Source organism: Theropithecus gelada, chromosome 8, assembly GCF_003255815.1.
Source record: "Theropithecus gelada isolate Dixy chromosome 8, Tgel_1.0, whole genome shotgun sequence".
Lineage (NCBI taxonomy): Eukaryota > Metazoa > Chordata > Mammalia > Primates > Cercopithecidae > Theropithecus > Theropithecus gelada.
This window is the reverse complement of record NC_037676.1, coordinates 119,042,142-119,058,354: the sequence shown is the minus strand read 5'-3', so window position 1 is coordinate 119,058,354 and position 16,213 is coordinate 119,042,142. Positions and strand designations below refer to the sequence as shown.

The 16,213-nt window shown below is 34.2% G+C and overlaps 1 protein-coding gene across 2 annotated transcripts in view; it reads left to right on the top strand.

Annotated features, from left to right (window-relative positions):
• RAD21 (RAD21 cohesin complex component) overlaps positions 1-16,213 on the top strand; it is a 29,341-nt gene that overhangs the window by 5,736 nt on the left and 7,392 nt on the right. For both annotated transcript variants that reach the window (XM_025393663.1, XM_025393664.1), the window contains exons 2-9: positions 2,620-2,795; positions 6,139-6,268; positions 7,420-7,519; positions 10,976-11,082; positions 11,956-12,162; positions 12,646-12,771; positions 13,134-13,256; positions 14,954-15,177. In XM_025393663.1, the coding sequence (XP_025249448.1) occupies positions 2,652-2,795; positions 6,139-6,268; positions 7,420-7,519; positions 10,976-11,082; positions 11,956-12,162; positions 12,646-12,771; positions 13,134-13,256; positions 14,954-15,177 (1,161 nt within the window). In that variant the 5' untranslated portion in view covers positions 2,620-2,651. The remainder of the gene's footprint in view (positions 1-2,619; positions 2,796-6,138; positions 6,269-7,419; positions 7,520-10,975; positions 11,083-11,955; positions 12,163-12,645; positions 12,772-13,133; positions 13,257-14,953; positions 15,178-16,213) is intronic.

Below are 16,213 nucleotides of genomic sequence, written 5' to 3'. Positions count from 1 at the left end.
AAAAAAAAAAAAAAAAAAAAAAAAAAAAAAAAAAAAAAAAAGAACTCCTGGCCTCAAGTGATCTGCCTGTCTTGGCCTGCCAAAGTGCTGGGATTACAGGCATGAGCCAGCATGCTTGCCTCTTTGCTTACTTTCTAATTGGATTTTTTTTTTCTTTTTACCCCTGAAGTTTTGAGAATTCTTTACATACTCTATATCTGAGTTCTAGTCAGATGTGTGGTTTGCAAATATTTTTTCCCTAGTCTATAGTTTGTCTTTGCATTTCTCTCATAGAGCAAAAGTTTAATTTGATAAAGGCGAGTTTATTGAGCAAGAACTTTTCTTTCATGGGTTGTGTTTTTGGTGTTGTGTCAAAATTTTTACCAAGCTTTAGATACTGAAGGTTCCCCCTGCCATTTTTTAAAAGTTTTGTCTGTTTTGAATTTTTATATAATGTGTGACATTTAGGTGGAGGGTTTTTTCCTTGCCGTTTTTGTTTTGTTGGGGGTACGTGCGTGCGTGTGTGTGCATGCGTGCATGTTTTCTGGCCTTCAGATCGTATTTAATCACTTTAGCACCGTTTGTTGAAAAAATCTATCATTTCTCCATTAGATAGCTTTTGCATCTTTGTAAAAAAAAAAAAAATCAGTTGAACTTAGTTGTGCGGGCTATTTCTGGATTCTCAGTTCTGTTCCATTGACTGTGTTTCCTCTGCCAATACCAATCTTGAGTATTATAGCTATGCAGTAAGTCTTGAAATCAAATAGACTAATTTTTCTCACTTTTTAAAAAAATAGTTTTAGCTTTTTTAGTTTATTTTCTTTTCCATATAAATTTGATGATCTTGTCTATAAATGTAAAAAAACTCACTTATTTTAATAACTGTATTAAAATTTCTTTAAAAACTAAACAAATATGATACTTGTCAGCAGTCACACTTCGGGACAGTTGTCCTAGAGAAATGAAAACTTAACGTTCACCAAAAATATGTACATGAATATTTATAGAAGCTTTATTTGTAATAGCCAAAAACTGGGAAACAACTAAATGTCCTTCAGTAGGTAAATGTCCAAGCATATGGTGGTATATGCATCCCATGAAATGCTGTCCAACAGTTAAAGGGAATATACTATTGATAAATATAATAGCTTGGATCACAGAAGCATTGTGCTAGATCCAAAAAGCCATTTCAAAAAGTCACATAGTATATGATTCATTTATATAACTTTCTCAAAACAACAAAATTAAGTCCAGTGTGGTGACTCACACCTGTAGTTCCAACTACTTGAGAGGCTAAGGCAGGATTGCTTGAGCCTAGGAGTTCAAGGCTGCAGTGAGCTATGATCGCATCACTGCACTCCAGCCTGGGAGACAAAATGAGACCCCATCTCTTAAAAGAAAAACAGTGACAAAATTAGAAATGTAGAATTAGAAATTAGAAATGGTGCTTGTCAAGACTTAGGAATGGCAGGAAGAGAGGGATGAATGTGAAGAGTTTTATAGTGATGGAATAACTATGTATCTTTTTGCAGTAGTGATTATACAAATCTGCACATGTGATAAACTGTTATAAAAGTCTATAGACATATTGAACCAATGTCAGTGCCCTGGTTTTGATACTATATTGTGGTTATTTAAGATGTCACCATTGGGAGAAACTAGGTAAAGTACACAGGACCTACTGTCTGTATAACTCCCTGTGACTATTTCAAATTAAAATTTTAAAGTGCTTTTTATGTATTGTACATGTACTTGATTTTGTTTCTATAAAGCAAGGCATATATCGTTTTCTAGTAGTGGACATTTTAGAAAAAAATAAAAAAATAGATTTGTTTTAAATCTGGAAATTCATGCAGCTAACATACTCTTCTGAACTGGGATTTTCAGGCTGCCTTTCTTAATACATTAGAGTGCTGAAGGAAAGTAAAATGTCAGTAACATATTTGTGATTCCAAGACTTTCAGTCATAAGATAAATCTTCTGCTGTACCATGGTCCCTGATTTCATATTTAAATTATAAGTAGACAAATGCTTTGTAAGTTCTTGAGTTAAGAAAACTATATATATAATTCTTTACCTTTTTTTGAACCTCGATTTTTCCAAACTACCCACCTGTAAAATGGGGCCAGCCCACCTGCTTAGCTTTGCTTGGTGGAATGTGAAATGCTTAGTACAGTACTTTTCGTGTAGTAGCAGTTTTACAGATAATTTATCCCAGAATCACGATTTTTAATGGGATTCTAAAAATGGAAATTTCCACAGATTGATACCTGTATCTGAGTATCTTTCTTCATAGATTTTCTTTTCTTGCCATGAAAAATATATTCTCTAACTTCTGGCCAGTAAACAGACTATTTCTACTGTCAGTCATGATAGAAATGAAACAAGGCATGAAAGCAATTTGACTCTTGGCCCTTTTACTTTTAGCTCTTAGTATTTTGGGGTCTGTTTTTTTTTTTCTTCTCTCTAAAGTTAAAAGAATAGATTTGTTTTAAATCTGTTGTTTTTAAAATACATATTAAACATTTACTCAAGCCTTTTATAGTTTTTATATTAGTGAAGAAAAATTTTAGATTTCTTATGTCTTGATAAGTATTTGAATTGTCAGATGATATTTACATTAACTGTTTTTCCCCTTAGGTTTTCTTCTATTTTCATAGCCAACCAGAACAATGTTCTACGCACATTTTGTTCTCAGTAAAAGAGGGCCGCTGGCCAAAATTTGGCTAGCGGCCCATTGGGATAAGAAGCTAACCAAAGCCCATGTGTTTGAGTGTAATTTAGAGAGCAGCGTGGAGAGTATCATCTCACCAAAGGTATGTTTGATGTTGACATTTTTATTCACTTTGTTGATTTTTTATTGATATGTGAAAATAGAACTTCTGAAAGTTTTTTAGGTAGGTGCATTGGAGGGCAAGGAAAATCCTTCGAAGTTTTTCTTTATTATGTGAAGTCCTTATCACCTCTAGATACATTTGATATGATTACGGTATGATTCTCTTTTTCTTTAAAAAACTCTCTATATGCACTGATATTTTGATTTGCCTATTTTTAATGGCAAATAAGCATCAGTCAGGGCAGTGCCCAAATATTGTTTACTGACCTGTTCCTTAGAGGAGCTTTTATTTGAGACCCTGACTCAAAAAAAAAAAAAAAAAAAAAAAGAGGTGGAAGTGCTGTAAATGCATATTACTTAGTAAAATAAGCCAATCTAAAAAGGCTATATATTATGTGATTGCAGCTGTAGGACATTCTGGAAAAGCCAAAACTATACAAATGAGACAGTAAAAAGATGGGAGGTTGGGGAGAGAATGGAGGCGTGAGTAGGCAGAGCGCAGACGATTATTTTTAGAGCAGTAAAACTGTTTTACTTGATAGTATAATAGTTGACAAATGTCATTTACATTTGTCCAAACTCGCAGAATGTATAACACTAAGTGTGAACCCTGTTGTGAACTAGGGACTTTTGGTAATGATGTGTTATAAGTTTATCAATTTTAATAAATGCAACACTGATGAGAGGTGTCAATTGTGGGTAAGATTATCTGTGTGTGAGGAAGGGGGTGTTTATGAGAAATCTGTGCCTTTTCCTAAGTTTTGCTCTATTTCCTGGATGCAGCCTTCTAACAATTGTTATGTTAGTTTTTATGTATATACACAAAGAAAACTTGTGTACATGTACACAGGAAAGCCTAGAAGGCATACCAAAAGATTATTACAGATTTCTGTAGGTGGTAGGATTACAGGTTGTTTTGTTTTCTTTTTAAAGACTAGCCATTTAGTAAACATTTTTTGTTAAATGTTTGTTCACACCCTTAAGTGTTTCTTAAGATTTATTTTTAGCATTATAATTGATAGGCCAAGTGATGTACATGTTTTTGAGATTTCTGATAAATACTAACAGTTTGTTCTGGTGAGATTGTACCAGTTTGCAGTGCTGGTCAAATTGTATGAGAACATTGGTATTTTCCATTTTTTTTAAATAGGTATGCTTGCTGGGATAAGTTAATGGAAAAGGTAGAAATCGTACTCTTTTCTGGAAAGTATATGTGTGGCTAATCTTTAACATCCGTAAGCAAGTATCGAGTGTTCAGCTTAAAAGGATAACAGATTTTTTCATGATATATACCGAGTACTTTGTGCCCCTTTAGGGACACTACAAAAGAGTATGAGACAATCTGATAATGAACATATACACGAACAGCCACAAAGGAAAGCAGACAGTTCAGGAATAATGTAAAAGATTGTAATGTGTTTATGAGAGAAAGTGATTTCTCTTACTTCAAATTTTTTAAACCATTTCTGACTGAGCTTTTATCTATTTGGTAACGAGATGTAAAGATATTTCCAGAGAGTGAGCTGGCCTGAAATTTCTAATGTTTGCTTTGGTGTGCAGTTCGTGTTATGAAAATGTTGGTTTAGTTGTTTAGCATAAGTGTCACACGTGGCTTATTTGCAACTGCGAGCTTGCATACTCTTTTTCTCTTCTCTCTTCCACTCCCCCATTGGAAGAGCCACTGGCCCCCTTTGCAGAGCCTTCCCAGAATATGTAGCCTGAAATCTTTATTATATTTATGTTTACACTTTAACACACCCTGGCTCAAAAACATATGCCATACGTCATTTTACCTACTGCTAGGCTAAACTCTGAACCAAACTAATCCAGAAAGAAAGCTTTTGCCCAAACACCACTTTTTGAAAGTTGCTAGTGCTAGATAAGATAATAGTTAGCAGAGGTTTTTTCCCTCCTCCATTCTTAGGTGAAGGTTCAGTCAATATTAATTTTGAATTTTATAGCACCACATAACAGATTCTGTTTTTCCATTAGGAGCAACATTTTAATTTGAATTTTTTTTTAAATTAGGGATTCATCATCTGATACATTCTGAATCTGATCACAAATTTGGTATAATTTCAGATGTCTAAAAATGTATGGCCATAGACATCATCCTTTATGCTGTAAGTCACATAAAATGCTCATAAATACAGAACCTGAGTGTCATAAGCAGGGTCCTAGAGTGCTATAGAGAATATACATAAAATTTAAAATACAATATTTTCTTTTACAAATAACAATAAACTAAGCATAATTGAAACATGAAGCAAATGTTTAAAAGCTTTTTTTGTTACCTTAGAACTTGTTGCGTTTTATGGCATGGTTTTGGAAAGTATCTGGGGATGTTTGAGTTCATATTGCCTTGTTCTTTCAGTAAATTTTCCTTATGGCTAGAGTAATTTTGAATACTTGTGTTTAGATGGAGTCTTGTCTCATTATTTTATCAACTACTGCTTTTCCACCTACTGTATCTCATATTAATGTTGATCAAGATCTGCCTTGAAAAAAGGTTGGGAGTATATTTTCTGGTGAAAAGCTATGGCTACTATTGTTCTTTATCAATTAGTATGCTTTCCAAACCTTGTTTTTAAATCAGTATGCTTTCCAATTAATGGAAACTTAGTAAAAAGTAACTTAATAAGGGAAATAACAGACTTAATTAACTAAAATTTTGGAAACAGGGAGATCTGAGATTGGTTCAGCAGCTTGATTATGTCATCCAAGGATTCTCCATCCTTAGTGTGTTGGCTTCTTGTCCTCATACTTTAGCATTGTGGTTTACAGGGTGACTGCGTGAAGCACCAAGCAAGCCCTACCTATTCACAAAGCAGGAAAGAGGGAAGGAAGAGAGAGACGTTGTTCTTTTTGGGGGAAAATCTTTCTCGGAAACTCTCTGGCATACTTCACCTATTACTCAATTGACTGTTTCATGCCCACTCATGAACAGGTATTAGTAGAGAAGAATGAGACATCTGTCAATGTGCGGGACATTTGCTTCTCAAACAAAATCAGAATTGACTTAGCCAGCAAGAAACAATGGCTCTGGTCTGGCAACCAAAAGTGTTACGTGCTCCTTAATGTGCTAATGACACAATTCATGGAATGGTTTAGTGCTCACTTCCTAGCTTCCTTCATGTTTGTGTTAATTCATGAATTACCACTTACTGTGTCTTTTCAGGATATTCAATATTCAGGGAATTTATAGATAAGGACAGTGAGAAATGTACGTGATTGTAAGGCAACTTTAAAGGAAAAAGATTAAAAAATGACTATAAATAGCACGAAATGCAGGTTTTGAAATATGATTAATGTTTTATTTGTAGGTGAAAATGGCATTACGGACATCAGGACATCTCTTACTGGGAGTAGTTCGAATCTATCACAGGAAAGCCAAATACCTTCTTGCAGACTGTAATGAAGCATTCATTAAGATAAAGATGGCTTTTCGGCCAGGTATTGTTGAACTTGTTTTTTTTTTACTTTGGAGTTTCTCTTGTTTTTTTGTGTTACTTAGCTAAACACATTTTCTAAATCTACTTGCTTTATTGTAATTGCAATACAAGGAACCCTTCAAAGATAGTGCAAGGCTTGGGGAGGCAGTGCTTCAAGGGAGGAAACCTACTTGCATCTCTTCTCCCTGTGAGGTAATGGAGCTCACCCCCTTTTTTGTTCTTCCTTTGGAGCTGCCTTTTTAATACTTTTTTCAGCAGCTTACATAGACTGAGTCATCAAGAGGTTGAAATGTTGAAAACTTAATTGTTATGTAATGATTTTTTAAAATATAGCTCAGAAAAGACAATTTTAGGATTTTAAACTTTTTTTCCTGAGTAAATATTCTTTGTAGTTTTTTGTTATTTTGTTTTAGGTAATGATCAGTTGTAAAACTGGAGTCTGCCAACCACACCACCATCTGAGTAGATAATTAATATTTAAATTCACGTATCTTTCTATAATTTTTAAAAGCATTGATGAAATTTTTATTCTAATGAAAATAATGTGTATAGTAGAAACACCTTAAACAGTTTCTACTGAGGTTACATTCTAGTACTTCAGTTTATGTCAATATTTGAACAGTAAAATGTTTGAGATCTAAGATTTTATTTAAAAGTAAAATATTTAGGAAAAGACTACAATACTTAACATGTGACCAACAGCACATTTTATCTAACATGCTTTTTGTCTTTCAAAGTAAGGCATATTTATTATAGACAACTTGAAAAATATAAAGAAAATTAAAATTGTGTAATTCTTTCTCTAAAATAACCAGCTCCTTTTAACATTTAAGGTACTCTTTTGCAGTCATTCTTTTTCCGCCCTCATAAATATCCTGTTTAATTAGGAAACTATTACTGGTTATTTGTTGATATGTCCGTTTAAACATTTATGAGCTTAATGCATAATTAGTGCTTTGACTTTTTCCTAAAGCAAGGAATACGATTTATGAGCATGGAAAAAGAGAAGTACTTGTGCTTCAAGGTATTTTGCATATGTTATCAACCTTTCTATTAGAATATAAACTTAGGAAATTATACCTACTTATCTCTCTCTAATCCCTAGATAATTTATGGGTAGCTAGATATTCAAGCTTACCATTTCTTTTCTAGGTGTTGTTGACCTGCCTGAGGAAAATCGGGAAGCAGCTTATAATGCCATTACTTTACCTGAAGAATTTCATGACTTTGATCAGCCACTGCCTGACTTAGAGTATGTGTCTTCTTTTAAAAAAAATTGTTGACTTGGTCTACAAAAAGCAGTAGTATTAGCTTTCAAATATATAGTTTTCCTTGGAATGTTTTACATTAACAGGTAGCTAAAATGCATATGTATGTTTGTTTAGGATAGTATATAAATACGGAACATAAAACCTAGAAAGTTGTTCTTCTGTAAGAAAATCATGTGGATGTCAGCTTTAACACAGCTAAGATGTGAGAGTTTTGACGCGCTTAGGCCAAAGCTTATGTAAACTGAAACAGTCAGGTATGCTTGTTACATAATGATAGCAGGGATTGTAAACTGTTGCTTCATGATATTTTTCAGAGTTACATGTTAAAGTCGGCTACTGGTTATCTTCTTGGCCAGGCTATACTCAGAGCCATAATTCTGTTCTGGTTTGTTTTTATTTTTGTTTTAAATGAACATGCGAGATAACTTTTTATGAAGAGCAACAAAGGGTCATTGTCACGACACACATTTGAGAGGAGAGAGTTACACAGAAATGGCCGTTATAGCAGAGTACTGTAGTATGTTTCCCTTTTCTCAAGCCATTACCTACCATCCAGCTATCATGCCATGATGGAACGTGACTGTAACTTTCCAAGGGACTTAGTAGCATAACTGACAACCAAGCCACTCTACACTGTTACAAATTTCTCTGCTTTTTGAAATGATCTGTGGCTTCTAATTAGAGTAAGTTCATGACCTATTTTGTTATTGCATGTGTATTGATTAGTTCTAGGCTCTATCTAGCTATTTTACTTTTTTCTCTCCTTTTGACATTTTATTTGAAAATTTTTTATTGTGGAAATTTTTAAACATAACTAATAACTAGAGAAATTAGGATTATGAACCTTAGATGTCATTCAGCTTGTTAAATTACAAGTATATTGCCAGTCTTATTACATCTATTTTTCCCCCAGCTTACCTCACAGCCCCCACCAGATTATTTTAAATTAAGTAACAGATAATCTTATTTCATCTGTAAATAGTTCGATATTTGTCTCTTAGGGGTAAAAGAATTTTTAAAGCCTCCATAACACATCACACCTTTAAAAAAATTATCAGTAATTCCTTATTATAGACATACTTTGGAGATACTGTGGGTTTGGTTCCACTGCAGTAAAGCAAGTTACACAAATTTTGGGGTTTCACGGTGCCTATAAAAATTATGTTCACACTGTACTCTATAGCTATTAAGTGTGCAGTAATAGTATTATGTTTAAAAAAGCAGTGGGCATAACTTAAAAATACTTCACTGCAAAAAAAAAAAAATGCTAGTGATCATCTCAGCCTTCAGCAAGTTACAGTTCTTTTGCTGGTGGAGGATTTGCCTCCATGTTGATGGCTGCAGACTGAAATGGGTGGTGGTTGCTAAAGTTTGAGGTAACTGCGGCAATGTCTTAAAATAAGACAACAGTGAAGTGTGCTGCATCGATTGACTCTTTCATGGGAGATTTCTTTGTAGCATATAATGCTACTCGATAACATTTTACCCACAATAGAACTTCTTTCAAAATTGGAGCCAATCATCTGAAACCCTACCACTGCTTTATCAACCAAGTTTATGAAATATTCTAAACCCTTTGTAGTTGTTTCAGCAATATTCACAGTATCTTCACTAAGAGTAGAATCCATCTCAGGAAACCAATTTCTTTGCTTATCCATAAGAATTAACTCCTCATTTGTTAAAGTTTTATTCCAAGATTGCATCAATTTAGTTACACCTTCAGGCTCCACTTCTAAGTCTAGTTCTCTTGCTTTTTCCACCATATCTGCAGTTACTGCCTCCACTGAAGTCTTGAACCCCTCAAAGTCATGCATCAGGGTTAAAATTAATTTCTTCCCAACTTTCTATTCCACTGAAACTTTCTCCGTATGAACAGTAAGGTAGTTTTGTTATTCATGTTCACTAGAGTAGTATTTTTAATTTCCTTCAAGAACTTTTCCTTTGCATTCACAACTTGGCTGTTTGGTGCAAGAGGCCTAGCTTTTAGCCTAAATCAGCTTTAGACATGGTTTCTTCACCAGGCTTAGTCATTTCTAGCTTTTGATTTAAAGTGAGATACGTGTGACTCTTCGTTTTACTTGAACAAATAGTAGCCATTGTAGGGCTATTAATTGGCCTTATTTCAATTTGTTGTGTCTCAAGGAACAGGGAGGCCCAAGAAGAGAGAGAAACATTGCAGGGGGCAGGGTGAGCGGGAGGGCAGGGGCAGGGTGAGCGGGAGGGCAGGAGCAGTCAGAACACACAGAACATTTCTTAAGTTTGCCATATTATTTGGGCATCCTTTGTGGCACCCAAAATAATTAAAATAGTAGCATCGAAGCATCAAAGATCACTGGGCCAGGTGTGGTGGCTCACATCTGTGATCCCTGTGCTTTGGAAGGCTAAGGTGGGAGAATCACTTGAGGCCGGGAGTTTGAGACTAGCCTGGGCAATATAGTGAGATCCCGCCCCCCCATCTCTACTAAAAAATAAGCAAAAAAATTTAAAAGATCACTAATCAAGATCACGGTAACAGATATAATAATAAAAAGTTTTTAAATAGCATGAGAATTACCAAATATGACACAGAGACATGAAGTAAGCTTGTGCTGCTGGAAAATGGCACCAATAGACTTGCTCAAGGCAGTGTTACCACAAACCTTCGGTTTATTAAAAACTCAGCATCTGTGAAATTCAGTAAAAAAAAAAGTGCAGTAAAACAAGGTATGCCTATATGATATCTAGTCAGCATTCAACTGTCCCCAGTTGACATGTTGGCTTTTTTTTTTTTTTTTTTCCCCCTCTTTCCAGTTTGAGTTGAGGCTAAACAAAGTCTACAAACTGCATCTGGTTGATATAGCTTATGGGTCTCCTAAGAATCTATTATAGCTTTGCCTCCCTCCTATTTTTTTTTCCTTGCCGTCTATTTTTTTGTACAGACTTGGTCAGTTGTTTTGAGGTATTAATGTTCTGGATATGGCTGATAGTGTTTAGATTGGTGTTTAGCGTTGTACACTTTTTATTTTTTAGTATTTTTAAACTATATGAGAGATTATTCTTTATTAGAGGAAGAAACTGAGTCTCAGGGAAGTCAGGGAACTTTCGAGTTTACACCGCCTGTAAGTTGCAGGGTCCTAATGAAAACCCATGCCTATCTAGCCCATCATTTCTAATTTTTTCCTCTATACTTGGTTTAGTGACTTCTGCATATTACATTGTATTTGCTGATTATTGATGCTTTTCAAATTTAAATACAAGTTAATTTCCAAATCACTTGCATTCTTGGATTATACTGGAATGTATGAAGATATTAAATATTAAGGCTTCTAAAACTTGGTGGGTTGTGTGTATATATGTGTATTTTTTTTTAAATTTTTCTTATAGAGAGAATTGGGATTTTTTTTTCTTATAAACACAGTGAGACTTGAGACTAAAATGTATTTGACCTTCTTTTAAAGTGACATCGATGTGGCCCAGCAGTTCAGCTTGAATCAGAGTAGAGTGGAAGAGATAACCATGAGAGAAGAAGTTGGGAACATCAGCATTTTACAAGAAAATGATTTTGGTAAAAGAGAAACAAATTACTAGCCATTAGTTTATAATGTTATATTGTGCCGCTAATAGCAGTTTCAGAAGAAAACCAAACTATATTCACATTGACAGAAAGACTTAAAATTTCATGTAATGCATTTTCATCAAGAAAAGAATTTGGCTTTCTTACCAGTATATTAAGCATCATTTTCATATTTAGAGCTAATTGTTTACCTACTCCTCTCCCTATATACAATCATAGAACCTATATATTGATTTCTGCGAGGAGTCCCAATATTGAAGTAGTGATCACATTTAAACCAACCATTTTGGAACGGTTAGTTTCCCTATTATACTTGCTATTCAAAAACAGGTATTCAAAACTAGTAGCAAGCCATACTCTTTTTTAAAAGACGGGGTCTGTGCTGTGTTACCCAGGCTGGAGTGCAGTGGCTCTTCACAGGCAGGATTATAGTACACTACAGCCTCGAACTCTTGGATTCAAGTGATCCTCCCACCTCAGCCTCAAGTAGCTGGGACTACAGGCACATGCCACTGTACCCAGAACCAGATTATTTTCTTGATGAAACACATTATAACAAGAAAGTTTAAGCTGTGACTATTAATGTAACTTAACATATGTACATATTTAGAGTTTAACATATTTTAGGATCATTTAAATCTAGATCTAAGGTTGAATTTGCTAGTCATGCCCAAGTATTGTAGCTGTGTGTAATTGAGTCATTTTAAAAAATTTAGATGCTAAGATTTAAAGTTTAAACTAGATATTTTAACATTTGAAGATAAGACTTCAGTAAGCAAATGTGACATAATTATAATAAATCATTAGCTGTTTTATCACAGTGCTATTTCTTATCTTTCTAAACTAATGACAAAATTTGTTTAGGTGATTTTGGAATGGATGATCGTGAGATAATGAGAGAAGGCAGTGCTTTTGAGGATGACGACATGTTAGTAAGCACTACTACTTCTAACCTCCTATTAGAGTCTGAACAGAGCACCAGCAATCTGAATGAGAAAATTAACCATTTAGAATATGAAGACCAATATAAGGATGATAATTTTGGAGAAGGAAATGATGGTGGAATATTAGGTATGTGAGAAAATGATGGTTACTCGAACATAAACAGAATTTCTTTATTGTAAAGTTTTGGAAGCAGTTGCTAATTCTGAGTCTTGAATAACTGTTAGATATATGTGAGTGAATTGGGATCAGTTGGTTCAGTAAGACATTTCGGTAAAATCAGCCTCTTAAAATATTATAACAAAACTTAAATATGCTTATCAGAATGCTGAATTTTATTAGTACTTAAAACTGTTTGTGTTTGATAGCTGTGTTAAGTAAATATTTTTTAAAATAGATAAATGAACTAGAAAATACAAATGAAGAATGATAATTTTTTTATATACTAAGTGTTTTATACTTTTATAAACTACCTGGAGGAGAAACAGATAAAAATTGAATATATGTTTAAATTTTATCCCTTTTAACGTAATTTTGTTTTTCCATTGATTGGCTATTGTGGTTTTGGCATTTCTTTTAGAAATTACAACTAACTTACATTCCCTATTTCAGATGACAAACTTATTAGTAATAATGATGGCGGTATCTTTGATGACCCCCCTGCCCTCTCTGAGGCAGGGGTGATGTTGCCAGAGCAACCTGCACATGACGATATGGATGAGGATGATAATGTATCAAGTAAGCATTTCATGTTCAGTGATTCTGGGGATGATTGTATGGCATCCAAAAAGATACTTACCATAGAAGATGACAAACTAGAAGTTACAGTTTTTAATGAATTACAAATATCCTTAAGTACAGTGCTTATGATTGATTACTGGTTCTGATTCTGTGTTTAATCTTGCGCCCCTCCCCATTTTTTGGCCAATTGAGTTACAAGTCTGGTGGGGCTTTCCCATTAACTAGAAAAATATTTTTTCTTAGTAATAATAGGATTTCTTTCTATTTCATGAAGAGATTTTTCTCCCACCATTTGTAGGATATATATTACATACCAAAGTTTTTGTGACTGTATTTTTTTTTTTTTTTTTTTTTTACAGTGGGTGGGCCTGATAGTCCTGATTCGGTGGATCCCGTTGAACCAATGCCAACCATGACTGATCAAACAACACTTGTTCCAAATGAGGAAGAAGCATTTGCATTGGAACCTATTGATATAACTGGTGAGCATATGAACCTTTAGATTTATACAGCATACAACATAAGGTCTTACTTCTGGTTTTTGCCTGTCTACTGATCTGCTACTGTTGTTTTAGATAACTAGGCTTCTTGCTTTTTTCTGGTTTTTTGCCTGTCTACTGATATGCTACTGTTGCTTTCGTTAACTAGGCTTCTTGCTTTTATGTCATAGTCATCTGTCATAGTCTTCTATCGAATTATAATTTTGAGTATTTTGTAGAATGTCTGTGCAAGTTGCTGTGAAATATAAAAGTATAGAACAAGCTTTCTGATAATGCGTATCTTAGTCTCCTGGGGTTCCCAAAATGTTAGCAGCTCACATGTGTAACAACCAGAAAACACTGGAAAAGCATTTTTCAATAAATTACAATTCTAAATGCTGTACAGTTGGGCTACGAGCTGGAGAAAAACTAAAAGTATTCTTTAAAAAAACAAAACAAAACTGGAGGCTGGTGTGGTGGCTCACACTTGTAATCCAGTACTTTGGGAGGCCCAACCAGGAAAACCACTTGAGGCCAGGAGTTTGAGACCAGCCTGGGCAGTAAATATAGTAAGACCTGTCTCTTCAAAAAGAAAAATTTTTTTTTTATGTGCTCTTAGAATTTGCCTTTTTCCACACGTTCTGAAAAAAGAAATCTTTTTAAATTTAAAAACTGGAAATGTCAAAAATTCTAGAATAAGTAATTTTTTTCTTGTAGTTTTTTTAAGTAACATTGCAAGACACATTATTTATATTTGAGGAGGGCTGCTTCTGAATGACAGTTTGAGATAATGGGGATATAAAACTTAACAGTTTCTAGATGGTTTATGAGGACAGTAGGAAAGAATACTTGAAATCGATTACAGTGTAATTTAGACATAGTTTTTACCTTTAAGTAGAACAAGATTACCCTTTTGGGTTTCCCATTGATGAGGGAAATGTACAATTAAGTAAAATATATACTTTATTAGATAGTGAGATTAGAGAGAGACTCTCACTGTGTGTAACATCTTTTTGTGCATATATGTATATTTTAAGTGTTGATCCAAAAACCTTTGGGGTATGTCTGACAGGGTGAAATTTTGAGGATTTTATTTAACCCCATGAGCTTTTCTGCATTTTAAAAAAGTGAGACAATACCACCTACTTGTAAGTTTTAAGGATTAGAAATGACTCTTTTAAAATGTCTAGGATGGAGTTACAGTTCTATCTGACTGGGCCTGGGCTTGTTTCATTCTATCAAGCAGCTTCCACAACTGCCATATATGAATTATAACTTTTCTAATAAAAATAATAGTATTTGCAATCATTAAAGAAAACTCAGTCTGTGAGTTTGAGTGATGGGCCCTGTTTCAAATGAGAAAATGAGCCCAACTCTGAAGGGTATGATATGTTCATTGTTTGCAGTATAAAACTACATAGGCAAAAATGTATTGGACCTTACATCATTTTACTTATTTTATGCTAAAAGTCTATACTCATTCAGCAAATTTTTGTTGAATGCCTCTATTTTGTTCCAGCCTCTATTCTAAATGATGGTTGGAAAACATCAGTTAAAACATTCTATCCTCATGAAGTTTAACTTTTCTGCTCGAGTCTTGTGTGTAGAAAAGCAGGGAATATAGTCAGGCCAGATCTTGTAACTGTGTGTTCCATGCTGGCCTCTCAGGAAAATGATCTTATTTTTTATTATCATTCCAGTTAAAGAAACAAAAGCCAAGAGGAAGAGGAAGCTCATTGTTGACAGTGTCAAAGAGTTGGATAGCAAGACAATTAGAGCACAACTTAGTGATTATTCTGATATTGTTACTACTTTGGATCTGGCACCACCCACCAAGAAACTGATGATGTGGAAAGAGACCGGAGGAGTAGAAAAATTGTTTTCTTTACCTGCTCAGCCTTTGTGGAATAACAGACTACTGAAGGTAATACAGTTTGCAGAATTTTTACTTCATATACATTCTGAGCATCTAAAAAAAAAAGATTCTAAAACCTTTGAATCATTTTTGATTAAGTATTTTGCAACCGTATGGCACGTTTTCTTTTTTCTGCCTTAAATCACAGTGTACTGGGCATAACTTTATTTGAAATATATGGATAAGTGACACCTGCATTTCTAAAAGATGTAAAATGAATTTTCCTTATTTTAAAAAGCCACTGACATGTTTAATAATACTTCTGTCTGTAATGAACTATTAGTTATATCGTCTTAGTGTGTTTTACATCTGAATTCTTGAAATGTTTTCTGAATAAAACATGAGTGGTTCTGCTTTTTCCACAGTAAAGAATTCTGGCTTCAGGAGGTTTTTTGGTTTTTTTGTTTGTTGTTCCATTTATAGGCTCTTTTCTGCTCACATTCCACAATATTCCAAAATAAGATTCACAGGTGTCTGGTGAATGAAGCAGTGCTGTTCGGCTACTATTCTGTCTGAAGTTGAGATATGCACAGAACCTATTGATTTTACTGTGTATTTAGAATATAGTAATATATTCTAAATCTAAAGTATCCCAGAGCAACAAAGTTGTGCTCTTTATTGTAAGCACTGTCATATAATTATTTTTAAGAAGGTCGTTAAACTATTTATTCTTTGACTCAGTAATTTCATTATTAGAAATTTTTCCTAAGGAAGTAATTCAAAGTATGGAAAAGCTACCTCTGTTAATGTTGATTACATTCTTGTTCACAGTTTTAAAAAGAGAGAAGCCTGACATTTTAAGAGTAGAGGAATGGTTCAAAATGAAATATGTAACCATTAAAAGTAGTTTAAATGAGACTGGGAGCAGTGGCTCACGCCTGTAATCCCAGCACTTTGGGAGGCTGAGGCGAGTGGATCACTTGAGGTCAGGAGTTAGAGACCAGCCTGGCCAACATGGTGAAATCCCGTCTGTACTAAAAATACAAAAATTAGTCATGTGTGGTGGTACACTGTAATCCCAGCTACACAGGAGGCTGAGGCACAA